Source organism: Podarcis pityusensis (assembly GCF_964106645.2).
Source record: "Podarcis pityusensis genome assembly, chromosome: 13".
NCBI classification, from domain to species: domain Eukaryota; kingdom Metazoa; phylum Chordata; class Lepidosauria; order Squamata; family Lacertidae; genus Podarcis; species Podarcis pityusensis.
Window position 1 is genome coordinate 43,426,745 of NC_138038.1, and position 27,091 is coordinate 43,453,835.

General features: G+C 42.3%; 2 protein-coding genes across 2 annotated transcripts; one reads left to right on the plus strand and one right to left on the minus strand.

Annotated features, from left to right (window-relative positions):
* Window positions 1–1,736: 1,736 nt before the first annotated feature.
* Window positions 1,737–9,812, minus strand: LOC308460909 (vomeronasal type-2 receptor 116-like; the record flags this gene model as incomplete). Its single annotated transcript, XM_080977443.1, has 4 exons — window positions 1,737–2,888; window positions 4,071–4,197; window positions 6,861–7,088; window positions 9,555–9,812. 4 exons carry the CDS (start codon window positions 9,810–9,812, stop codon window positions 1,978–1,980), a joined length of 1,524 nt encoding a protein of 507 aa, XP_080833569.1. The 3' UTR covers window positions 1,737–1,977.
* Window positions 9,813–21,891: 12,079 nt separating this feature from the next.
* Window positions 21,892–24,392, plus strand: LOC308460910 (vomeronasal type-2 receptor 26-like; the record flags this gene model as incomplete). The annotated part of the gene is made up of 3 exons (XM_080977444.1): window positions 21,892–21,960; window positions 22,634–22,760; window positions 23,494–24,392. 3 exons carry the CDS (start codon window positions 21,892–21,894, stop codon window positions 24,390–24,392), a joined length of 1,095 nt encoding a protein of 364 aa, XP_080833570.1.
* Between the last annotated feature and the right edge of the window lie 2,699 nt (window positions 24,393–27,091).

Below are 27,091 nucleotides of genomic sequence, written 5' to 3' on the forward strand. Positions count from 1 at the left end.
ATGGAGTAGGAATTCGTTTGACTTGTTTTCCATAGAGGACGGCCTTAATCCTATGCTTCCAAACATGCTTGTTGTGGATCAGAAAACAACCCCCAGTCAGATGATGCACTTCTGCAGCCTATGGAATGTATTTTCAATGCACAAAACATATAGAAGATGCATACAAAATGCCTGTTTTAATGGTGAATGCTTTGAAAAGTGTATACCTTGAAGCTATTAGCTGTGAGGATATGCAACTGCTTTTACATGCTTTAATTTGATTATTTTAAAATCTGTGTTGTTTTATCGCTGTGTTGTTTGCTGCCCTGAGCTTCTTTGGAAGGAAGTGCAAGAGAAAAAATTACCAACAGTGGCAAGAATAATAAACAGGGATGCTTAAGGGGAGGATAATAATCCGTAACAGAAGCCCCACCATAAGACTGCAGCAGGGAAGTATGCAGAAGGAAAAGGCACCCAGAACCTGTCTATTTCACTATAGTCATGCTTTGGGACTGCATCAATTTAAGTGCTTTGAGACCTGAGATTTGACTTGAGACCTTGTTGGACTTCAAATGAAATTAATAAATGTACATATGAAGAGGAAGCCCATCACGTGCACACACACACACACACACACACACACACACACACTTAATACCTGGCTGTCAGTGTTTCCCTGCTTGGTCTTTTACATTCTATTTTAAGTTAGGATCCAGATTCCTCCCCCACCTCAGGTCCTAACACAAATTCTTTAGGTCTTGTATGGTTTGGCTCAGACAGTATTGCTGTAGGTTTGGAGGGGTGAGTCTGTATGATACCCTGAGTTCCTTGGAATTCTTAGGGTCTAGTATCTAGTAAGAGTTAAAAGCAGATAGAGAATTATATTGTTAAACCAATGGTCATTGCTGGCCACTTAAGTACCTTCATCAGCATAACCAAAGAAGTTGCTCTGTGCCATAGGGCTTTCTCCCTCTCACCTAACTGCCAGCTGGAGAGAATTTTAGGAGAGTGTGTTGTGAGTGAGCTGAGCAGAAAGAAGGCTGAGAAGCTGGAGAGGCAGAGACATGCTTGATCTGTGCTGGATCCTGTTGTTGTCATCTGTCTATCTTGGGAGACAATGCATCAAAAGCTGTGACTAATCAAGAAACAAGATCTCTTGGGGTGTTAATGCTGAGAGCCCTTCCATCTTAGCTAGGGTTGCCACCTGTCCTGTGTAATGCAGGATTGTCCTATATTGATGCAATTTTGTCCTGTATTTCAGGTCTTCTCCCCCCCCCCGCCCCCATGCCAAGTTAGGGATCTTCTCCAAATGCAGGTGTTTGAAAGGGTGTGTGAAAGGTCATGCATTTAAGCTCTGGGGAGCCAAGCACAGACAATGTTACAAATTCGTGTGTGTATGTATGTGACAAATTCTAGAGGGGCCATCCTGTTAGAATGCCACAGACTGCAATGGATTGCTTTGAAGTCACTTCAGCACAAGATGGAAGAAATAATAATTGTTTGTTAATTATTAGGGTTGCCATACATCTGGAATTTCCCAGACATAGCCGGGATTCAGCTGTCGGAAACTGTTTGGGCAGGAATTGCCAAGATGTCCAGGAAAATCCAGACATATGGCAACCTGTGTTGGTAGTGTAGATTTGGGCAAATTTCCATCCAATTTTGTCTCCAGTCCTGCTCACCACTGATGAGTGGCCCCCATGAAGGAGAGGAAATGAGGGAATATGGCCCTCCTCCATTGTGCTTTCAAGTTAGCTTATGAAGGCTAGCTGACAATAAACTGAATAATACCAAATTTGAGAGGGCACCATTGGCTCCCTTGGTCTGCTCTAGATTGCTAAAAAGTGAAAACTTCTGGTACCAGAGGAGGAAAGTCATCACAGACTGCCTAATAGGGGCTCTAGTCTGGGGCACCTTCTCTTGGTGCTGTGCCTAACTGCAGTGTTTTTGCATCATGCTTCTTTCTGTGTGAAGACATGACAAGAGACAGGTGGCACTTCAAGTCATATATTTATTTCTCTTTATTAGCTGTTCTCTGTTGTTCAGCTCAGGCCTCATCATAATGACAAAGCATTTGGGGAAAAAGATACAGCTCAGCAGTCCAGCCCCAGAGGCCAAAATGGAGAAGATCTCTACTGCCACCATGTATTTCCCCTTAGTGCTCAGGTAGGTTGGAACAAAGGATACCCAAACACTGCAGAAAACCAACATGCTAAAGGTGATAAACTTGGCTTCGTTGAAAGCGTCTGGAAGCTTCCTGGCTAGGAAAGCCAAAGTGAAGCTGACGACAGCTAGCAAACCCATAAAGGCCAATAGACAGTAGAAGAAGGTGGCATAGCCTTCATTGCATTCCACTATGACCTCATCTGCCAATGAGTGCATGTCAAAATCTGGGAAGGGGGGAGCCGATCCCAGCCATGCTGTCGAAATGCCAACTTGAACAAGGGAGCAACAAAGAACAATGAAAGTTGCTAGCCTTTTCCCCACCCATTTGCTCATCCTGGAACCTGGTTTAGTGGCCAAGAAGGCCAGAAGCACTGTCATGGTTTTGGCCAAGACAGATGAAACAGCCACAGAGAAGGTGATGCTGAATGATGTTTGCCTGAGCATGCAAATCACTTTCCCAGGTTGGCCAATGAACAGCAGCGGACAGAGGAAACAGAGCAGGAGGGAGACGAGGAGAGTGTAGCTGAGGCTCCGGTTATTGGCTTTGACAATGGGAGTGTCCCGGTGTTTAATGAAAGTTCCCAACACTAAGGAAGTTACCAGGGAAAAAGAGATGGCAAACAAAGCCACGCTGATCCCCAAAGGTTCTTCGTAAGAGAGGAAACTTACAACCTTAGGGATGCATTGATTTTGAGCCTCGTTTGGATACTGATCTTCAGAGCACTGGAAACAAGAGTCCGTGTCTGAGAAAAGGAGGAGTTGAAAAGTCTCAGTGACAGTTCATATATTTACATATTTGTAGAGGTGACCAGGGACTTCCCTGGTTGTTACAAGCATAGCTGTAGGGTGACTGGGATAGAGTGGGAATTCCTGCCTTCCTGCTAACTTGATAGATACCTTGTTAAATCCAGCAGGATAAGTCCATGTCAGAAGAACTATCCAATTGCCAGTGGTGTGTTTACATTGGTTGATTTGTAAAATCCATATAGAAAGAAATCTCGAAGTGGTTTACATGAAATATAATCAGGACGAGGAGGAATGAAGTCATATTAAAATACAATAAAATAAAACTTCTTAAATGAAAACAGAAAGCCAATATTTACCTTAGATTTTTTTTAAAAAGGAATCTGACTCCAGGAAAACCTATGTAAGAATATATGCTTTCAAAGAGACATTTAAAGCTGGTTACTGTAGCTGCCTCTCAAACCACTCAGGGGAGGGTACAAGGGTGGGTGCTGCCACCAAGAAAGTCCACTTCCGTGTTGCCACCATTAGGCAGGGTGAGGCTGCTGCACCTGGTGTTAGAAGACCCCCAGGTGGCACTTCTATGGGTGCCCCACTTGCCTCGCTGCCTTTGCTAGCAGTGGAAAAGCGCTACCACCATTGGTGCAGATTTTGGGCCAGATTGCATCCATTTGGGGTGAGATCTCATGCAAACCGGTGCTGCCTGGAAGGGCACACAGCAGCAGTAGAGTGGGCAGTGTTGGCAGCACTTCCCACTTCACCTCTAGTGGCAAAAGAGGACACTATGCCCCAACCCAAGTGACAATCAGCTGCCTGTGGAATAGCCAGCATGGTTTCCTTGGAAGATCTTAAGGCTGAACTTGGTCTGACTGGCCCTTTAGGTGTCGCTGGACTACAACACCCATCACCCCTGGCCATTGGCTGTGCTGGCTGGGCCAGATGGGAGTTGGAGTCCAGGAGGATCTGGAGGGCCACAGGTTCCTCCTGCCTGCCTTACCACATGCCTTCTCACAATGGTGATTCTGATTTGACAGGTGGGGATTCTGGGGTTGAGGAACAGTAGCTCTCTCTATGCAGAGGTGAGATTTGAGTGCCTGTTCAAAGTTCAACTCTCATTTCTCCTGACATCTTTGGTTCTCACTTTTCATTTGCTTGGGAATACCGTGCTCTTTGTCACTTACCCTCCAGAGCTGAAATCTTCCCTTCTTGGCATGGAGAACAGGTGTAGCAGCAAGATGGTGCACCCTCCTTTGTGATCTTCTGATAACCAGGCTGGCAGCAGTCATTGCACACCGAGACGGGGGGCACCTGTCCATAAATGATAGAAGACTGGGGGAAATGGTATTTTGTTTTCACCAGCTGGTGTTTATTGTTTTTTAAAAAACATTTTTACTAAAGATTACTTGATTTACAAAAGTATATGCAATGTCTCTTTTTCATATTACATTTTCTACAGATCAGTTTCATTTGCTGAGACATTAGTGGTACATTAGGAAGAAAAGGGGGAAAGAGGTGGAGGGGGGAATGGTGGGTGGGGTCAGGTGGCAATGCTTCTATTCTACTTACTGTATTTTTGGCTCCATAAGACGCACCTGACCATAAGACCCACCTAGTTTTTAGAGGGGGAATGCAAGAAAAAAATAATCTTTAAAGGGAGCGCAGATGACACCAAATTGGGAGGGGTGGCTAACACCCCAGAGGACAGGATCACACTTCAAAACGACCTTGACAGATTAGAGAACTGGGCCAAAAAACAAGATGAATTTTAACAGGGAGAAATGTAAAGTATTGCACTTGGGCAAAAAAAATGAGAGGCACAAATACAAGATGGGTGACACCTGGCTTGAGAGCAGTACATGTGAAAAGGATCTAGGAGTCTTGGTTGACCACAAACTTGACATGAGCCAACAGTGTGACGCGGCAGCTAAAAAAGCCAATGCAATTCTGGGCTGCATCAATAGGAGTATAGCATCTAGATCAAGGGAAGTAATAGTGCCACTGTATTCTGCTCTGGTCAGACCTCACCTGGAGTACTGTGTCCAGTTCTGGGCACCACAGTTCAAGAAGGACATTGACAAACTGGAACGTGTCCAGAGGAGGGCAACCAAAATGGTCAGAGGCCTGGAAACGATGCCTTATGAGGAACTGCTAAGAGAGCTGGGCATGTTTAGCCTGGAGAAGAGGAGGTTAAGGGGTGATATGATAGCCATGTTCAAATATATAAAAGGATGTCACATAGAGGAGGGAGAAAGGTTGTTTTCTGCTGCTCCAGAGAAGCGGACACGGAGCAATGGATCCAAACTACAAGAAAGAAGATTCCACCTAAACATTAGGAAGAACTTCCTGACAGTAAGAGCTGTTTGACAGTGGAATTTGCTGCCAAGGAGTGTGGTGGAGTCTCCTTCTTTGGAGGTCTTTAAGCAGAGGCTTGACAACCATATGTCAGGAGTGCTCTGATGGTGTTTCCTGCTTGGCAGGGGGTTGGACTCGATGGCCCTTGTGGTCTCTTCCAACTCTATGATTCTATGATTCTATTCTATGATTCTATGAGCAGAGCCTGTATACATCCCAGGCTCTGCTCAGCGCTCCCTTTCACGAGCTGTGTGGAGCGTGTTTGCGGCTCTTGGGGGCTTTTGACAGGCTGCCCTTTACCCTCCTTGGGGGAAAGCCCCCAAGAGCCATACACACGCTCCACACAGCTCGTGACAGGGAGTGAAGCTCTTGGGGGCTTTTCTGGGAGGTGGGAGGAAGGGACAGAGGGGCTAAGCCAGAAGCTAGAACAGCAAGAGGGAGTGCTGCGCAGCGATCCCTCTCACTGTTCTGGCTTCTGGGATAGCTGCGCAGTCTGCATTCACTCCATAAGACGCACACACATTTCCCCTTACTTTTTAGGAAGGAAAAGTGCGTCTTATAGAGCAAAAAATACGGTAGTGTATGTGTGGGGTTTTGTGTCAGTGTCGCTTCTGCGGGTCCTCTTCTCTATTCGCTTGTATTCCTTTGGTGGTGAAAGAGGTTAAGCAAGTGAATTGCTGCTATGAAATGATGGCATTTTATCTTTTCTGGTTGGCAGGTCAAATGGTTATTTCCCCACTATTAGCAGGCCAAATGGGACAGGGTGACTGTCCATCTGTCAATCAAATGTGGGTGTGACTGTCCATCTGTCAATCACCTAACAACATAGCGATATCAGATGCTGATGCTGCTTGTCGGGACTACGAAGTACAACACAGGGATGTTTGAAACCCTTTTGCAAACAGCCTCACTCTGCTTCTTTAAACCTCGTAATTATTCTTTCTAATCCTTATTGATCCTTTTGAATTATGGTGCTGGAGGAGACTATTGAGAGTCCCATGGACTGCAAGAAGATCAAACGCATCCATTCTTAAGGAAATCAGCCCTGAGTGCTCACTGGAAGGACAGATCCTGAAGCTGAGGCTCCAATACTTTGGCCACCTCATGAGAAGAGAAGACTCCCTGGAAAAGACCCTGATGTTGGGAAAGATGGAGGGCACAAGGAGAAGGGGACGACAGAGGACGAGATGGTTGGACAGTGTTCTTGAAGCTACCAGCATGAGTTTGACCAAACTGCGGGAGGCAGTGGAAGACAGAAGTGCCTGGCGTGCTCTGGTCCATGGGGTCACGAAGAGTCGGACATGACTAAATGACTAAACAACAACAATCCTTATTACCTTGTATCATGATCATCACCACTAGTTGCCACCACAATATTATGTACTATTTAATTTCAAAAAACCCCAACAAAAATATTTACCTGGCAAAGGATGAATAAATGCTTCATTTCACCCACTTTAAATCTGTTTTCCACCCATTTTATGCTGTAATTCTCTACTCACTGACCTGAGAATGAGCCCCATTGAACTTGGACTTAAATCTGAATAGATTCATAGATTGTGCTGCTGGTGGATAACCTTTATTTTCATATTAGAGAGGGAGTGTAGCTATTGTCTTACTTTGGTGAATTCTCCATGCCACTGGATTTTTTCCTCATCAATGGTGAACACTTTCTCTGGAGGAGCCTGAGGATCCAGACTTCCTACTTTGACCCTGACATAGGATTGATTTGGGAAAGTGATCAAGTTGGTAACATCAAAACCAGCTTCTAATTCTCCACGTTCATTAAATCTAATTTCATCTCCAGCGCTGTTGTTGAATGAGATCCTCTGAAGAAATGAATGGAGCTTCGCATGAAAGAATTGAAGAACCTTTTAAGTCTTGGAACACACTCAATGATATATTTCCCCCCAGATAATTTTGTAACAGGGCATGCTAGTCATAGGGATGGGGAATTCAGTTTAATTTGGATTTTAATGCGAACCTCCCTAAATCACACTTCCTAAAATAACATGTGATTCGAAACACAGCTTTTCTTCTAAATTTGCTCTTCCATGAAATTTGCAATGTGGTTCCTCCCAAAATGTGTGTACATTAAGGGGAAAGTATGTGCAAAAATGAATATATTTGTGTACATTACATACAGAATGCATTCTGTCAGGGGAAATCATTTGCAAAAAAGGGGGGGATGCATGCTAAAATGCTGATGAATTTTGATGAAGACTTTTTTATTATTGCAAACTGATGGTGAATAGAACTTAAGACTGGAAAAATGTGCATCTGAGAAAATGTGAAATTGATGGATTCTCCCATCCCTAAGCTTAACATTTCATACCAAACCACATGGCATACAGGGACACTGGGGATACGTTACCTTCCAAGGTTCCATATTTAGATGTGTCAAGCTACCTTCATATTTCATTGCTCTGTGACTGGATCTAGATCTGTACATATTATGTATGGCACGTGCCATGGCATAGACTGCATTGTAGATACTGTAGCTGTGGCCAGTCATGCTCATTTCAAAATAAGGTGCAGGAAGATTCTCCAGACTCTCTTCTCCGGTACATGTGTCAGTGATGTTTGGTGACTCAGAGGAGTTTGAAACAGAGCAAATAAATGCTTGTTCCCATAAATCCTTGATAAAACCATCTCCGTATGCATAATAAGGGTTTGCACCCTGAACAAATTCTTGGAAGCCTTGAACTTCCATAGAGTGAATTGTGAAGGAGATTGAACCATGGAACATTTGCATATCAAGAAACCTTTGGAAAGGACTAAATGTGAAATCGATTTGGGCTGTTGTAATCCACACCTTTCCTGCAGAATACATCTCTACAGAATCAGGAAGTATTAGAGGAATAAACTCCATTGTCAACCACACAATAGTTGCCACTGCCTGCATGGTGGTAGATTCTCCATATACAACAATAGCATTGGCTTTGCTTTTCATGAAAAGTGGGGTATCATTTAAAATGTGCTCGAAAATTTTTTGTATGCTGGCCATCCTCATATTCTTTTTTATTCTTTCTGTGAAGGCCAGACAGATTCTTAAATGGGAAAGAACTGGTTCCAAAGCATCCAAGAAATGTTCTCCACTGTCATCATCTATAGTGATGAGACCTACCCATCTCCACCCAAAATGCAAAAGTAGGTGGGCAATTCCCTGATATTGAAGTGCTTCATTGGGAGACATGTGGTAAAAGGAAGGAAAACGAGATTCGCCACTCACTCCTGGTTCAAATGAGCCATATGACAGCTGGGCAGGGAGGGCACAGAAGATGACAGAAATTTCAGAGGTGAAATAGAAGAAACACCTTGTCACATATTATACTTTTGATTATTTATTTATTCTTATTACTCTATTTTTTAAATAGAGCCACAAAATGATCGTGGAGGCTCTATTTTGGTGATGTCAAAATGGCTGCATTCACACACAGGAAGGAGATATTAGAAGGCTTGGAGAGACTCTGTCAGGAGTGCATGCAGGAGCCAGGCCCTGTGACTGGTAGGGCCTCACAGGACTGGGGCCTTCCTGAGTTTGGCCTTGAAGGGCAAGGCGTGGCCGCACAGGTGAGGCTTGGCAGAAGACTCATAGCACCTGCTGGCAAGGGCCAGGAGGGGTCTATAAGACCAGCATTTCCCTCTGGCTCTTTGCCACAGCAACACGCTACCCACCTATCTTTGCTTCGGCTTCCTGACTCCTGGTATCCTGACTCTTGGACCCTTGGCTTCCTGACTCTTGGACCCTTGGCTTCCTGACCCCTGGACAGCTGACCCTAGACTCTACCCAACCTCTACCCTGGTCCCGACGTACCAAGCTGAGACTCCGACAGCCTGTAACCCGGACCGTGACAAACTCCAAGGTTTACAAAAGAACAAAAACCTTCAGGAAAAGACATGTGATGGTGGGAATGAGGAGCTTACCGTACTGTGGCTCTCACATTGTTCCAGGAGTTGCAGAGCAGAACGCATACAACCCCGGAATTATTATTATCCCTTATCCGTACTCTAGAGTAAGCATGCATACTGCAGTCTAAGTTAACACCAGGGCAGCAAATTTCAGTTTGCCATGAACCTCTGTCAGATAAAGCAGGCAAGACAGTTTACTGGGATGAATATGAATATTAAACGGGCAGCCCTGAGATCCCCTTTGTAAAGAGACATATGCTCAAAGCTCTGCAAATATCTCATTTTCTCTCAAACCCCACCCAGCATTATTCTTCCTCCTGCTTCTAATTAATGAGCATGCTACCAGAAAGAAAAGGGAAGGGTATGAGATCAGGGGAAATCCCCACAGCTGAATGCCCTACCTGGGGGATCTTGTAAAGGCTCAAGACCTTTGCCATGTGTGCGGTTGTAGCAGAGCTAAGTCCTCCGATGACAGCCACAAGTTTTTTCTGGATGTGACAGTTATAGTTCGGGAAGAACTGGAGTGAACTGCAGAGCAGGTCCAACGTGGCCCGGTAGGTATTCCTTGCAATGGAATTGCTGTCATAGATGTGGAATCCAAGAGTGATATTAAGCAAGATGCTGGGATTTTCATTGATCTCTTCTACAGCAAAAACCATGGCCAGGATGTGCTGGTAGAACTTTGTCACCACTCTGTAAATAAAGCCATACAATAATTCACCATGGTACCACAGAAATGGTTCGTTGTGCCTCTAAGACACCCTTTGCCAGCCTGATGCCCTCTGGATTTTTTGGACTACAGCTCCCATCAGCCTCACATAGTATGGTCAGTGGACAAGGATGGTGGCAATTGTAGTCTGGAGGGCACCAGGTTGGGGAAGGGTGTTGTAAGAGATTCAGATGCCTGAACCTAAGGAGGTGATGAAATGTAGGAGCATTGTTGAAAATGAGGAAAAGGGACAATGGTCATTTCCTGCTCAGTTATGCCCATATAGTTGCATAGTGTGTGCCGTACAGTGTGCTTTTGTGCAGTAAGAAACGACAAATATTATTTATAGTGGAGTTTGCTTTAAAAATAATAATCCCTGCCTCCTTCTCCTTATTTTGAGATTTGCCAAGGCTGTACCCCTAAATGGGAAGAATCCCAAAACACGTGTTGCATTCAAAAGGTCCACTCCCTAACATCTCCAGTCTTAACAGCATTGCAGTTTTCTGTTATCATAAGGCACCTTGAACATCTGCTGTTGGGCAGAAATATGACACTTTCTACTGACTAAATAATCAAAGGAGTGGTTACTGATTTTCCATGCATTTTTTTTTTAAAAAAACCCAACTGGAAATGGGATAGCCCCAACTTATTGGATTCAGCCTGCTTTGTGGGCAGAGGGAGAAAAAATAAAAATATGAATTCCTCAAAACATTCCCCAGAGAGCAGTCAGTGTAATCCTTAAGGAAAGCTTTTATAAGTTATTGTTCTTAGCACCATCAAGTCATGACCATATATAGCGAGTGATGTCTATAGGAGGTGCAAAGAAGCAAATGCCAGGTTGTAGCATATTCTGGATGTATCCTAAAATCAGAATTATTTTTTGGGGGGGCGGGTACAATAACTGACATTAAAGTAACAACAAGTTACCAATGGACCCTCTAACTTTGTTATTTGGATATGATAAAGATCTTGCACTAATAGAGGATTAGGTATTGTCACGATATGGTTCAGCATAACATAATCCCTTTTTCATTACTCAGAACTTCATTGTGCTCTATTTGATTTTGGTACGTGGGTGGCAGCAGAGGTGAGGCAGGTTGGGGAAATGCTACCCCTCTCCAAACAAACAAACAAACAAACAAACAAACAAACACAATGAACTCTCCCTCCCACTCGCCTTCCTCTATCGCTGGGCTCCTGTCATTAACATATACTGCTATTTTTTTTCTTTCAGAAATCTTAATATGGGGGGGGGGGGACTCACACACCTAGAAATATACCACACTTTTCCATGTAAAAGATGAGGGTTTTTGTTTTTGTTTACTGTAAAATAATGTTTGGAAAACGGGGCTCGTCTTATACACGGATAGTGCTGGGGGGGGGGGGGACAAGTGATTGGTTGCAGCCGTGAGCAGGAGCTTGTCAGTGGCAATTTTGTTGGTGATTGGTGGCTGTGTCAAGTGCTTTTTATTGGCTGGTGCTGCAGAAATTGGGTGGGTAATTGGTTGCTGCGGCAAGGGTTGCTTAGGATTGGCTGGCTCTTCAGCAAGTGGGCATGCGATTGCCGTCTGCTGTTTGTGAGGGCAGGCACATGTTGGCTTCCTCAAACGATTGTCAGTGTTTTTCATTTGGGTTAGTGATTTTCGGCATACCCCCCTCCCGAAAAAAGCTCAACAACTCTGGGCCATCCCCACCATTTTCTTAAATTTGTGTCCCCCAAAATAGGGGACGTCTTATACATGGGGTGCATTATACATGGAAAAATACAGTACTTTTCTGGTCCCACCATTGATTTGTTATGGAAACCTGTTCTTTGATTTCAGTCCTGAATATATGTTTTCTTCTCTTTTGACATTTGTTAATTTATTCATGCTTTACTTTATTCTATATCCTTTTTTTAAAAAATAATAATAATAACAATAAGAAGAAGAACAATCCTTACAATGGAAATTTAACCCAGTCTTTAGAAGGGTGTTTCTTGAAGGACACGTTGGGCAAAATGTAAACTGTGTGAGAGGCAATCCCACCGATGAGGATTTCGCCAGGTTGGTACCACTCCAATGGGACATGAATGGGATTGTTTCCAGCGCACTTCAGAGAGTGTCCTTTGTGCACCATCTGAGAAAGCAGCAGCAGCAACAACAACAACAGCAACATCGCAGAACCTCAGCTTCCTGGTAGTAAAGGCGCCTGTAAGATGTGGCGTCTGTCTCTCAGGACAGCATCACGCTGGATTGAAATTACATGGCTCGGAGGACAGCTGATTCGGCCAATACATGTATTAAAATGGCATGTATGTGCTTTACTTTGAGCGTCAACTGGAGAACAGAAGGACACATTGGATACTAATCTAGTGACACTTATCTGAAGCATGACCTGTCCTACTTAAAGGAGAAACTGCCCAGTTCAGACAGACAGAGCTCTGCCAAATTTAGTCCCTGGAACCATAGCCCCAAGTGACACTGTTGGGGGTTTATATAACAATTTCAGATTTGTTTTCAGATAATTTTTTATGTGCTGTAAGCCAGATGGATGGGGTATAAATAATAAAATTGTTTCTTGCTTTCCCCCCTTTTCTTTTAAAGACGTCTGGGGCTTTGTCCAGGCAAATAAATGACAATGATTTGGATAATTACAGGGGTGGTAATAGCTAACCCTGATGGTTATCTTTCACTTCCACTGTCAGGCCCCATCTGCACTATGTACATAAAGTGGTATCATATCACTATAAACAGTCACGGCTTCCCCCCCCCCCCAAGAGTCCTGGGACCTGTAGTTTGCTAAGGGTGCTGAGAGTTGTTAGGAGATTCCTGTTTCCTTCACAGAGCTACAATTCCCAGAGATCTTGTCAACCACAGAATTATTTGGGGGAAGATTGTTTCGAGTGGTGTAAGGTAAAGGTAAAGGGACCCCTGACCATTAGGTCCAGTTCTGGCCAACTCTGGGGTTGCGGCGCTCATCTCGCTTTATTGACCAAGGGAGCCGGGGTACAGTTTCCGGGACATGTGGCCAGCATGACTAAGCCGCTTCTGGCGAACCAGAGCAGCGCACAGAAACGCCGTTTACCTTCCCGCTGGAGTGGTACCTATTTATCTACTTGCACTTGATGTGCTTTCGAACTGCTGGGTTGGCAGGAGCAGGGACCAAGGAACGGGAGCTCACCCCATCGTGGGGATTTGAACCGCCGACCTTCTGATCAGCAAGTCCTAGGGTCTGTGGTTTAACCTTCGAGTGGTGTAGTACTGCTTTAGATCAGGCATAGGCAAACTTGGCCCTCCAGATGTTTCAAGACTGGCAACCCAGTCAGATGGGTGTGGCATAATAATAATAAAATACAGTCAAACCATGGTTGTCAAACGTAATCAGTTCCAGAAGCCTATTCGGTTTACAAAACGTTCGACAACAGAATCACTGCTTCTAATTCATTGCAGGAGCTTCCTGCACTCAAGCAGAAACCATGTCGGATCTTAGGCTTCCAAAAAACATCTGAAAACTGAAGCATTTACTTCCGGGTTTTACTTCCCTAACCGAATCATTCAAAAACGGAGCCGTTCAGGAGCCAAGGTTTGACTGTACAATGATTTAAATAGAAATACCACACCCTCCAACATGTCAGAGGAAAATTGGGATGTGCGTCTCTTGGTGTCACGCTGCCGAAGTTTTGTCAGTGTCCTGAGAGGGGCAGGGGGCAGACAGCAGCACACTGACTGGTGGATGAGAGTCAAGAAGAGGGATGGATATAAAAATAGGAAAAGGTGTACAGTGATAATACAACCTAAACTTCTGGTAAACAGCTAAAGACTCTGAATCTCTATGGCTCAGAACTGTGCCACTCTGACTCTTAGCCACTCAGTGATGAACCCCTGCCTCCTCCTCTATGGCACACTTTTGTGCTGAGACAGCGGAAAGCCAGTTTTTCTTTTTTTCCTTTAAAATCATTTTTTTATCAAAAAAATTCAACATAAAATACAAAAAAGGCCAACCTAATCTAAAGAGAAGGAAAGAATAAAGACAGAGCCATAGAAAGCATTGAAGAAATGAATAAGATAACAAAGGAAGAAAAAAAATAACAGAAATAAAAGAAAAAGGTAAAAAGGATTCCCAGCTATCCATCTGTTAGTTAAATATATAATAGTTCTTCAAAATAGTTAAATGTTCAGTCCAAATTAATATTCAGATGCTCCTCCTCTGTTAGGTAATTCCCAGTCTTTGATCCAGGGTGCTCCAGTTCATTATTCTTTTTCAGTGTGAAGTCCAAGTAAAATTCTCCAAATAATATTATAATAGTCTACAATAGTTCTCCTCTAGTCCCGCGTCACAATGTTACCTTCAATATTAGGAAACATTCAACCTGTTTTATTTACTCCAAGACTTCTTCACTGTGTTTATGTATTAGAGCACCAGTCCATAATTATTTGAGTATTATACAGCCCTTGATCCACACCCAAATCCATTTATCCTAGTCTCTTTTCATGACAACCCTACTTATCCGTCCTTACTTGAAAAATTCAAATTTCCAGTTTTTTGATCGGAGGCCGGGAGTGCCAGGAGTGGTGTTTGGTGTACTTCCACATTGGGGTCGGCAAGCATCAGGGAGAGGCAGGCAGGGGGCCAAGGAGAAGCACCCACGTTCTGTAGTTGTAATGAGAACATGCTGATGGGGGGGGCTGACATGATGGGGTAGCGTGGAAGACAGGCCTTCCCAACAATAGTGTTGCTGCAGGACAAGACAGGGCAGTAGTGAGATGGGGCAGGGCAAAGCTGGCACTCTTGACAGTTTGCCCGTGCAGCTGCAACCTTGCTGCTACTCTGCCCTATCCCACCATCATCCAGATAAGGGTAAGCAAAGCTATTATTAGGGTGGCTCCGGACACTACCCTGCCTTGCCATCTGCTCTTGGAACACACAGTTTTGCTAAATCCTGTACTAAATCCTATACTGCAAACTGTCCTGTGTTCCTCAAAGGAAGGGTGGTATATAAAACAAACAAACAAACAAAATAAATAAAAAAGGGAATCTTCTTCTTCTTCTTCTTCTTCTTCTTCTTCTTCTTCTTCCTTCTTCCTTCTTCTTTCTCCTGCATTGATGAATTTTCCAAAGCAGTGTACTATGAATTAAACAAGGCTGGGAATTCAAATAAAAACCCATCCTCTTTTTAAATTATTGTTTTATTTTTCTTACATGCTTAAATGTGGAGAAATGACAAAATGTCAGATATTTGCATAGTTCCCTCCACTTTTAGCTTGGAGAAGAGACTGGGAGGAGATATGAAGATAGCCGTCTTCAAATATCCCGAGGCCTGTCACATGGAAGCTGGAGCAAGCTTGTTCTCTCCTGCTCTGGAGGGTAGGACTCGAACCAATAGCTTCAAGTTACAAGAAAGGAGATTCCAAATAAACATCTGGAAGAATTTTTTGAGAGTAGGAGCTGTTTGAAAATGGAACTGATTTCCTTGAGAGGTTGTGGACTCTCCTTCCTTGGAGGTTTTAAGCAGAGGTTGGGTGGCCAACTGTCATGGATTCTATAGTTGAGATTCCTCTATTGCAGGCGGTTAGACTGAATGACTGGGACACTCCCATAGTCAAAGCCAACAACTGCAACCTCTCCTACACTCTCCTCATCTCCCTCTTGTTCTCCTCCCTTTGTGCTTTGCTATTCATCGGTCGACCTGAGAAAGTGACGTGTCTCCTTCGACAAACAGCTTTTGGCATCATATTTTCAGTGGCAGTTTATTCTGTGTTGACAAAGACAATCATTGTGGTCCTTGCTTTCATGGTCACCAAACCAGGGTCCAGCATGAGGAAATGGGTGGGGAAACAACAGGCCACCTCCATTGTTCTTTCCTGTTCCTTGATTCAGGCTGCTCTTTGTACTGTGTGGCTGGCAACTTCTCCCCCATTCCCAGATTTAGACATGCACTCAATGAGTAAAGAAATTGTTCTGCAATGTAATGAAGGGTCAGTCACCATGTTCTACTGTGTCTTGGGGTTTATGGGCTTGCTGGCCATTGTCAGCTTCTCTGTAGCCTTCCTAGCCAGGAAGCTACCCGACAGCTTTAATGAAGCCAAGTTTATCACCTTCAGCATGCTGGTATTTTGCAGTGTGTGGCTGTCCTTTGTTCCAACTTACTTAAGCACAAAAGGAAAATATATGGTGGCTGTGGAGATCTTCTCCATCTTGGCCTCCAGTGCTGGTTTACTAGGCTGTATATTTTCACCAAAATGTTATATTATTGTAGTGAAGCCTGAATTGAATAGCAAAGAGCAACTCAGAAGGAAGAATTGACATATCTAAAATTCAGGGTCCCTCATCTATGTCATATTTTAATTAGAAATGGGGTCTATGTTACTTCTGTATTTTTTATATTCCTCAGCTAAATGCAAATGTAATTTTAACTGTTTGTGCCATATTGGAGTAATCCTTTTCAAATCTGTGATATATTCTTGTTCTATTCTCCTCACCAAATGTAATGCAAAGAGGGAAGGTGTGCATCTCTTAAAAGGGGTGTTCCAGGGTGTGGCGGCACGAGGTGAGGCCAGGAGGGACACACCTGTTTCATGCCTCTTGATTAGTTACATGAGCTGGTAAACCCATGAAATTCATGCCACCCAAAATTGTCATGTAAGTAGACTCCAGTTCCCCATTATCGTCATACTTTTGTAAGGTGAGGCGGTTGCTGTGAGAGAGGTGGCAGATCTGACCTCTAAGGAGTGTGCCACAGCCATTGCTGCCACTGTGGCAGCAGCGGCAGGTGATGCATTCTTTGGGTTCTAATTCTGCTTCCCCCGTGAATCCTGCCATTCGAGGCACTTGTCTCACCTTGCCTCATGGGTGGGCTGGCCCTGCCTCATCCAGAGCATCAATGTTAAGGCTCTTAGCAATTTTATTGAAATACACTTGGTGAGGCTTATACCTTAATTGTTATTCTGATATGGCACAAGACTTGGTTTCAGCAAAAACTCTTTACAGAGAGGTGATAAAACTCTCACTTCAACACTTCAACTGATTCCCCATAGAATGGCTATTCTCTTTTCTTAAACCAGAAACCCACTCCAAGCCCCTTCCAGGAACTTTCATAATCTAGGTTGTTCTGCCTAGCTATTCCCTAATAAAGCCCTTTTCAGGTCCTAAGGTAATCCCTGTCTGACATATCTGACACTTAAGACCTATCTAAGTGCTTTTCAATTCCTATTTGACAGTTTAACCTTAAGGGTCTAACTTTTAACTCTCCATTCCTTTTTGACACAGCAAAATAAAAATGCAACAAGATTAATGAATGAATAAATGAATGCATGAATAAATAAATAAATAAACAAAATGAAAACTTTCAAGCCAAATGTGGTTTCTATTGAGGTACTCTTCTTTTGAATATCTCAGTATACCAAAATCCTTTACTGTCACATAATCATACAATTGTACACTGGGAAGGGACCCCAGGGGTCATCTGCAATGCAGGAATATGACAGTCCGTAAAAACATCGGTATCTCTTGCCATTCCAGTGAGCTGGATTATGGTTTCTTCTGCAATGTCTCACAGAAACTGTAATTCTGAATAGGTGATTATCTCCCTTATCATTATCCAATTAACTGTGATTACATGCTATTTCTTCTTTAAGTCCCAAGTAACCATGAGTAAAACTACATGACAGTGTGATTCTATAACTACCCCCTGGGCAACTCAGTGCTGGAAATTAAGAGGGTGAGGGCTTTGTAAATTTGATGGTGGACAATTTAGATGGCACAGTCTGAGTCGCATATCATTCTGGGTGCGGCCGTTCCAATGAAGTTGTGAGACTCAGCACGGAACCCAGTAAGGTATAATGTGGAGGCAAGAGAATAGGTGTGGAGAAGGAATTCTGTCATGGAAGATAGTGGCATTTGCAGTTGTCCTTTTGCCTCTGGTGGCATTCAAGACGCCTGACATCAAATGCCAAGTCAGCAACTCTCTTCCTATTCTTCACAAGTTTTACCAGCCTGGAGACTTCATCATTGCCAGCATTATAGCTCAGATATATAGAGTTTATATTCCACTAAGTTTTGCAAAGCGCCCTTCTAATGACATCTTTGAAGACACGGTGTAAGGCTTTCACTGTTTTTTAAAAAAGATATTTTGCAATGCCATGTATTTGCCCTAGCTACACCACATTACCCTTCAGCCTTGTGATGATCATGCTGTTTTATGCTTAGGAGTATTTGAGAATTTCCTGGTTGTTAGGAAGAAATTGCGAGAGAGCAGTGACCAGAGTTTCAAGATTAATTTTTAATTTTGGTCCGTATTGGTTTTAAGGCAATGGAATGTAACAATATTTCATCACGCTTACCTAGATCAGAACCATTATACTATTGTGTATTCGGTAATAATGCATTGAACTGAATGGAAGTATATGTCATATTTTGTAGTAAATACACTGTCATACTGCATGCAACTCTAATTGCAGGGTGGTGACCCAGATCTACCAGCATATCCTGGCCTTGATATTTGCTGTAAAGGAGATCAATGAAAACCCCCAGATTTTACCAAATGTCACCCTAGGTTTCCATATCTATAATAGCTATTTCACTGCAAAATGGACCTATCATGCCTCAATGGAACTATTCTCTACACTGGGCAAATCAGCCCCCAACTACAAATGTGATATTCAGAACAATCCAGGAGCAGTCATTGGGGGACCTGTCTCTGAAGTCTGTCTCTACATGGCAGATATTCTGTCCATTTATAAGATTCCACAGGTAAGATGTAAGCGTGCAGGAAGAGAGGTTAACAAGCCATTTGCTCATCCCTTTCCGGGTAAACTTTTCTTTTTATCAGTTTTATTTCCAATGTTTTTTTCCAGAAGCTCCAACAATAAAGTATTTGAGGTTCCTGAGATTTTTCTGTAGCAGGTTCAGGGTCTGCCTTTTTCTCAGTGTCTCTGTACTTAGATCTTGCAGCAAGATCATGTTAATATTATTATTATTATTATTATTATTATTATTATTATTATTATTCACATCCCAACTTTCACATTGACGGCTTTTGTAAATTTGCCATTAATGAAAAATCGGTCAAAGCAAATAATAATATCATGGGAAAATACTGCATTTTTGTTTGTTTTGTTGGGAGCTAGAGGACAATGAACAATTTTTATGTCTGACGATTAGGAGGACTTCTGGCATTTCTGTTGTCCGTCATGTTAGTAAGACATTTATTACATCTGCAGTGTCTCAGAATTTTAAATTCAAAGTCGTCTCCTATTTTCTTTGTCATCAAGTAAGTCAGTTAATGGTTTCTGACATTGTAAAAGGATTGTGTGTTTTTTCACACTCAGTTCTGTAGCTGCATTTGGAATGTTTCCTATTTTTTGTGTTTTCAGGATTAATTGTTCTAGATGATTTTTAATAGCAATAAAGGCTTTTCCTCACTCTGTAAATAAGAAATGTGGATTTTGTACTTTGCCATTAACTGCTTGAATCATTGTTATTGCAGAAGTGATCTGTGTTCAGCTTTCTCTTCCTTGGCGACCATTTTGTGCACATTGTTCACAATTTATTTCTCTGTCTAAGATTATAGCAAAACGTACAGGAAGAGGAGACTCATATTTTTGATGTTTGATGTATTTGTTGGCAAGAACAAATAAATCCTTAGAAAGAGTTAAAGTTTTGTTTCATTTGATGAAATCAGTTATAAAGACAGGAGTCAGAGCTACTTAGCTAAAGACTGTTAGTACTAGATTTAAATTAAGCAGGAGAGCAAAGGAGAAGGAATTCTTTTCCTATCAGACAGCTTGTTGAACACTAACATATGCCATTCAAGAACTCAAAATACAGAAGAGAAATTAAATCAAGGCAAAACTAAAGCCTTAAAGAGAGCATGGGAACAGATTGTGTCATCTGATTAGGGAGAAACCACATGGCAGACTTTTCCCTTTTATTACAAAAGCTACTTAAATTTGCAGCTTGGAAAGAAAAGTGCTAATATTAAAGTATTTTCTAAACGCTAAGTGTACGCTCTGTGGGCTGGTAGAGCAGCAGCCGGTAACAGTAGGGTCAGAAAGAGGTGCTTACTTGATCTCCCTGAACTGAAGTCATTGCAGTGTTTCAGGTGGGGAGTGTCAGTGAAGCCAGTCTGCTACAAAAGCAATGGTGGGAGTGTCATATTGATTCCACCAGGGTATTTGCAGTGTACAGACCTCACTGATGCCTCACCCCTTCGACTCACCTTTCCAAAACATCAATGAATCTCTGAACACACTTGCTGTACCCTGCTGGCCAATACTGGCAGCATCATATGTCTTCCCTAGAGAAATTATATGGGATTGGTACCAAGCCCCCTTAACTTTTTTTTATTTCCATTAGATCATGTATTGCTCTGCTGCGGCACTAGATAAGAAAACCCAAGCTGCTTTCTATTACCAAGTGTTCCCAGATTTGAAGCTTCAATATAAGGCAATTCTCTGGTTACTGCTATATTTCAAGTGGACGTGGACTGGGATTATTTCTGGGCAAAATGATAATGGAGAGAGGTTTGAACATAATATTATTTCCATGTTTGCCCAGAGAGGTATCTGCTTTGATTTTATAGTGAGAATTCCCAGAATGTCTTTTTTAAGTGATTTTGATGACTTGATGGGAGAGGTATTTGAAATGAATGAAATTATTCTGAGCAGCACTGTCAATGCATTGGTCATTCATGGTGAGATCGAGACCATGATCATCCTGAGGATTTTTTCCAGGGCTTCAGCATATGACCTTATATCAACAAAGAGAAATAGTAAGGTGTGGATTATGACAGGCGAGATAGATTTCACTTCCATTCCTCTTCAAAGAGATTGGGACATAGACTTCCTCCATGGTGCTATATCTTTTGCCATTCATTCCAGTGAGGTTGTAGGATTCCATCAATTTCTTCAGGTGAGAAACCCCACCTCGGAGAAAGCTGATGGCTTTGTTAGAGTCTTCTGGGAACAGGTCTTTGGGTGTTTGTTCCCCAACTCCATGGTAGACCTACAGGATGAAGACCTCTGCAGTGGAGAGGAGAAGCTGGAGACTCTTCCTCCATCTGTTTTTGAAATGAGCATGACTGGCCACAGCTACAGTGTCTTCACAGCTGCCTATGTGGTTGCACATGCTTTGCATGCCATGCATTCAACTAGCTTCAAAAAACGAACGAAAGTGGACGAAGGAGTCAAATTCAAGAATGAACAGTTATGGAAGGTAATGTTCTGAGCACGCTAAAAGTGGAGTAGAAATGGTGATGGATCAGTCCAAAGGTTTCCCAAGGCAGCCAACCTGATACCTGTGGGAAGTGCTCAATCAGGACATTATGGCAATACGCCACTCCCAACAGTCTGGTGTTCAGAGGCACGATGCCCCTTTTTCTGGAGCAAGTATATAGTCACTGTGGCTAATAGATATAGATATCCAATTTCTTCCTTGACTTTGTCTAATCTCCACTGCTCACCAGTTGCAAAGGAATAAACAGAGAATCTAGATTCTTTGGAAGTTCAAAAGGTGATAATGATAAGCATGCAGCAGGCTTTTTTTCTACTTCTGCCCTCCACCACATCACGGTTGTAAATGTAGTAGTGGCTATACCATTCTGACCTGCTCCACTGCTGCCCAGTCACTTCCTTCATTAGTACCACTGTTACATTTTATTATTGTAGTTTATTACTGTATCTGTTTATTGTTGTATGTATCTCTCATTGTTCCTGCAAGAAGCTCAAGGCGGCCTATAGGGCTCTTTCCTCTCCATAGATATATTTACTTGATATAAAGCTTTTATACAGTTCAGTAAACAAGTGGGAATGATGATCAGTCTTTTGTATATCCTTATGCATTGGCTTTCTTTTATTTTCTCTGTGGTTCTATCCATTTTTTTTTCTAAACAGCTCAACCACTTTGTTAAAAGCATCTCATTTAATAATAGCGATGGGGAGAAAGTTTCCTTCAACCAAAATGGAGACTTAGAGTCTGGATTTGATATTATAAACTGGGTCACATTTCCAAACCAGTCCTTTCGGAGAGTGAAAGTTGGAAAGATCGACCCCATGGCTCCCCAAGAAGAAGTGTTCAGCATTTGTGAAGAAGCCATTGTGTGGCCCAGCAGGTTCAACCAGGTGAGATAAATTCATATTTTGTAGCGTATTCATCACTTTTAAAATGATTCACAGTTCAGATACTGACCTAGCTCTGTGCTATGTTCATCCATGTGCTCAGTGTAGGAGTGAGGGCATGGCTGTAGAGATCTTCCATGTTTTGCCAGTTAAGTGACACTCATTACATCCACTATTGCACTACTACCACCAAATTTACTACTTGGAAAAAATAAAACTTGATAAATTTACAGAGGATCATATTCATGTAGGGGAAGGCAGCGTAAGGGTTCCTTCTATCACGATGGAGCTTGCTTGTTTCCTTTCCCTAACCAAACCTGTGAAATATGGCTCTGCTTTCCTTTGGACCACATCAATGAGGTCGGCAAAGGTTTCTTTTTGTCTTGGTAACCCAGTGCTCGATGCACACTGCCCAGGTTTCGTACTGCTAATGCATCAGTTCAACTTCTCCCCCAGAGGTGCACTACATTGGATGAGAATAACAAAAACAGTTGCCTCCAACTGTGGAGAAGAACCAAAATCATCAGGGCAAGTAGCCCTTGATTGCCCTTTCCTATTTGTCTCTTGCCTCTTGCACCATAAAAGGAGATAGTTCAGCAAGTTAACAGAATATAATACATTGTGGATACACAATATTGCAAAAGAGAAAACATTATCCTCTTACATTTTTGGACAGGCACAGCCCCTTTCTCTTTGCAATGCCAATTGTCCTTTGGGTTATCAAAAAACAAAGAAGGAGGGGAAACCGTTTTGCTGCTATGATTGCATTATATGTCCGGAAGGGAAGATTTCCAACCAGACAGGTAAGAGACATCATGTAAAGAGCCTTTAAAACATACTAACACTAATATATTCTGACACTCCCATCCCTTGTGGTTTTCAGTTGTTCAGACAATTCAGGAAAGTTGTTCAGAATTCAGTGAAGGTTGTGGTTCCTGAAATAAGGATACAGCATGATATATTCAATAATATCAATCCAAGCCATTGACAACTGGTAATTATGTACACTATATATATATATATATATATATATATATATATATATATATATATGAAATAATCACCACTCAGATGATGGAGGTATCAAAAGTTGAAAAAACAGAAACCTTCAGAGATATGAAAGAACCTCGGGGAGAAAGCTTAGGTTGTAACAGCCATTCTTAAATGCAAGACCCAAGAACCATGTTTCCAAATTCAGAGAAGTGCTAAAACGGAAATGCAACCTTGTTCCAGTCAACATATTAGAATGGGAAGTTCAAATGATGTTGGGATGCTAAAAAATGTCAACAAGTAAAATCTGCTGGAATCCTGACGGTTAATGATAACATTGAGCTTCAGAGGTGGAGTTAAATCCTAACATCTGGGGTTGGTGGGAATTGAATATTGTATGTTGCTAATAATATAATGACATGAGAAGTGTGCCAAATTGGTTTTTTCAGATTTAAACCTGGCAAACCCTTATTTAAGGTTTAATTTTCATTGTGATCATTTTAGTATTATGCATGTAGTGATGCTCCTACGGCATTTCTTTTTCAGACATGGATAAATGCTTTCAGTGCCCACAAGATCATTACCCAAATGTGGAAAAGGATTCTTGCCTGCCAAAGAACATACAATTCTTGTCTTATGGAGAACCACTGGGGATCTCTTTGGCCTGTTTTGCTCTTTCCTTGTCCTTCCTTACAGCTTTGGTGCTTTGGATTTTCATTAAGCACCAGGACACTCCCATAGTCAAAGCCAACAACCGCAACCTCTCCTATACTCTCCTCATCTCCCTCTTGTTATCCTTCCTTTGTGCTTTCCTATTCATCGGTCGACCTGAGAAAGTGACATGTCTCCTTCGGCAAACAGCTTTTGGCATCATCTTTTCAGTGGCAGTTTCTTGTGTGTTGACAAAGACAATAATTGTGGTCCTTGCTTTCATGGTCACCAAACCAGGGTCCAGCATGAGGAAATGGGTGGGGAAACAACAGGCCACCTCCATTGTTCTTTCCTGTTCCTTGATTCAGGCTGCTCTTTGTACTGTGTGGCTGGCAACTTCTCCCCCATTCCCAGATTTAGACATGCACTCAATGAGTAAAGAAATTGTTCTGGAATGTAATGAAGGGTCAGTCACCATGTTCTACTGTGTCTTGGGGTTTATGGGCTTGCTGGCCATTGTCAGCTTCTCTGTAGCCTTCCTAGCCAGGAAGCTACCCGACAGCTTTAATGAAGCCAAGTTTATCACCTTCAGCATGCTGGTATTTTGCAGTGTGTGGCTGTCCTTTGTTCCAACTTACTTAAGCACAAAAGGAAAATATATGGTGGCTGTGGAGATCTTCTCCATCTTGGCCTCCAGTGCTGGTTTACTAGGCTGTATATTTTCACCAAAATGTTATATTATTGTAGTGAAGCCTGAATTGAATAGCAAAGAGCAACTCAGAAGGAAGAATTGACATATCTAAAATTCAGGGTCCCTCATCCATGTCATATTTTAATTAGAAATGGGGTCTATGTTACTTCTGTATTTTTTATATTCCTCAGCTAAATGCAAATGTAATTTTAACTGTTTGTGCCATATTGGAGTAATCCTTTTAAAATCTGTGATATATTCTTGTTCTATTCTCCTCACCAAATGTAATGCAAAGAGGGAAGGTGTGCATCTCTTAAAAGGGGTGTTCCAGGGTGTGGCGGCACGAGGTGAGGCCAGGAGGGACACACCTGTTTCATGCCTCTTGATTAGTTACATGAGCTGGTAAACCCATGAAATTCATGCCACCCAAAATTGTCATGTAAGTAGACTCCAGTTCCCCATTATCGTCATACTTTTGTAAGGTGAGGCGGTTGCTGTGAGAGAGGTGGCAGATCTGACCTCTAAGGAGTGTGCCACAGCCATTGCTGCCACTGTGGCAGCAGCGGCAGGTGATGCATTCTTTGGGTTCTAATTCTGCTTCCCCCGTGAATCCTGCCATTCGAGGCACTTGCCTCACCTTGCCTCATGGGTGGGCTGGCCCTGCCTCATCCAGAGCATCAAAGTAATGTTAAGGCTCTTAGCAATTTTATTGAAATACACTTGGTGAGGCTTATAGCTTAATTGTTATTCTGATATGGCACAAGACTTGGTTTCAGCAAAAACTCTTGACAGAGAGGTGATAAAACTTTCACTTCAGCACTTCAACTGATTCCCCATAGAATGGCTATTCTCTTTTCTTAAACCAGAAACCCACTCCAAGCCCCTTCCAGGAACTTTCATAATCTAGGTTGTTCTGCCTAGCTATTCCCTAATAAAGCCCTTTTCAGGTCCTAAAGTAATCCCTGTCTGACATATCTGACACTTAAGACCTCTCTAAGTGCTTTTCAATTCCTAGTTGACAGTTTAACCTTAAGGGTCTAACTTTTAACTCTCCATTCCTTCTTGACACACCAAAATAAAAATGCAACAAGATTAATGAATGAATGAATGAATGCATGAATAAATAAACAAAATGAAAACTTTCAAGCCAAATGTGGTTTCTATTGTGGTACTCTTCTTTTGAATATCTCATTATACCAAAATCCTTTACTGTCACATAATCATACAATTGTACACTGGGAAGGGACCCCAGGGGTCATCTGCAATGCAGGAATATGACAGTCCGTAAAAACATCGGTATCTCTTGCCATTCCAGTGAGCTGGATTATGGTTTCTTCTGCAATGTCTCACAGAAACTGTAATTCTGAATAGGTGATTATCTCCCTTATCATTATCCAATTAACTGTGATTACATGCTATTTCTTCTTTAAGTCCCAAGTAACCATGAGTAAAACTACAAGACAGTGTGATTCTATAACTACCCCCTGGGCAACTCAGTGCTGGAAATTAAGAGGGTGAGGGCTTTGTAAATTTGATGGTGGACATTTTAGATGGCACAGTCTGAGTCACATATCATTCTGGGTGCGGCCGTTCAAATGAAGTTGTGAGACTCAGCACGGAACCCAGTAAGGTATAATGTGGAGGCAAGAGAATAGGTGTGGAGAAGGAATTCTGTCATGGAAGATAGTGGCATTTGCAGTTGTCCTTTTGCCTCTGGTGGCATTCAAGACGCCTGACATCAAATGCCAAGTCAGCAACTCTCTTCCTATTCTTCACAAGTTTTACCAGCCTGGAGACTTCATCATTGCCAGCATTATAGCTCAGATATATAGATTTTACATTCCCGTAAGTTTTGCAAAGCGCCCTTCTAATGACATCTTTGAAGACACGGTGTAAGGCTTTCTTTCTTTTTTAAAAAAGTTATTTTGCAATGCCATGTATTTGCCCTAGCTACACCACATTACCCTTCGGTCTTGTGATGATCATGCTCTTTTATGCTTAGGAGTATTTGAGAATTTCCTGGTTGTAAGGAAGAAACTGCGAGAGAGCAGTGACCAGAGTTTCAAGATTAATTTTTAATTTTGGTCCGTATTGGTTTTAAGGCAATGGAATGTAACAATATTTCATCACGCTTACCTAGATCAGAACCATTATACTATAGTGTATTCAGTAATAATGCATTGAACTGAATGGAAGTATATGTCATATTTTGTAGTAGATACACTCTCATACTGCATGCAACTCTAATTGCAGGGTGGTGACCCAGATCTACCAGCATATCCTGGCCTTGATATTTGCTGTAAAGGAGATCAATGAAAACCCCCAGATTTTACCAAATGTCACCCTAGGTTTCAGTATCTATAATAGCTATTTCACTGCAAAATGGACCTATCATGCCTCAATGGAACTATTCTCTACACTGGGCAAATCAGCCCCCAACTACAAATGTGATATTCAGAACAATCCAGGAGCAGTCATTGGGGGACCTGTCTCTGAAGTCTGTCTCTACATGGCAGATATTCTGTCCATTTATAAGATTCCACAGGTAAGATGTAAGCGTGCAGGAAGAGAGGTTAACAAGCCATTTGCTCATCCCTTTCCTGGTAAACTTTTCTTTTTATCAGTTTTATTTCCAATGTTTTTTCCAGAAGCTCCAACAATAAAGTATTTGAGGTTCCTGAGATTTTTCTGTAGCAGGTTCAGGACCTGCCTTTTTCTCAGTGTCTCTGTACTTAGATCTTGCAGCAAAATCATGTTGTTGTTGTTGTTGTTGTTGTTGTTGTTGTTGTTGTTGTTGTTGTT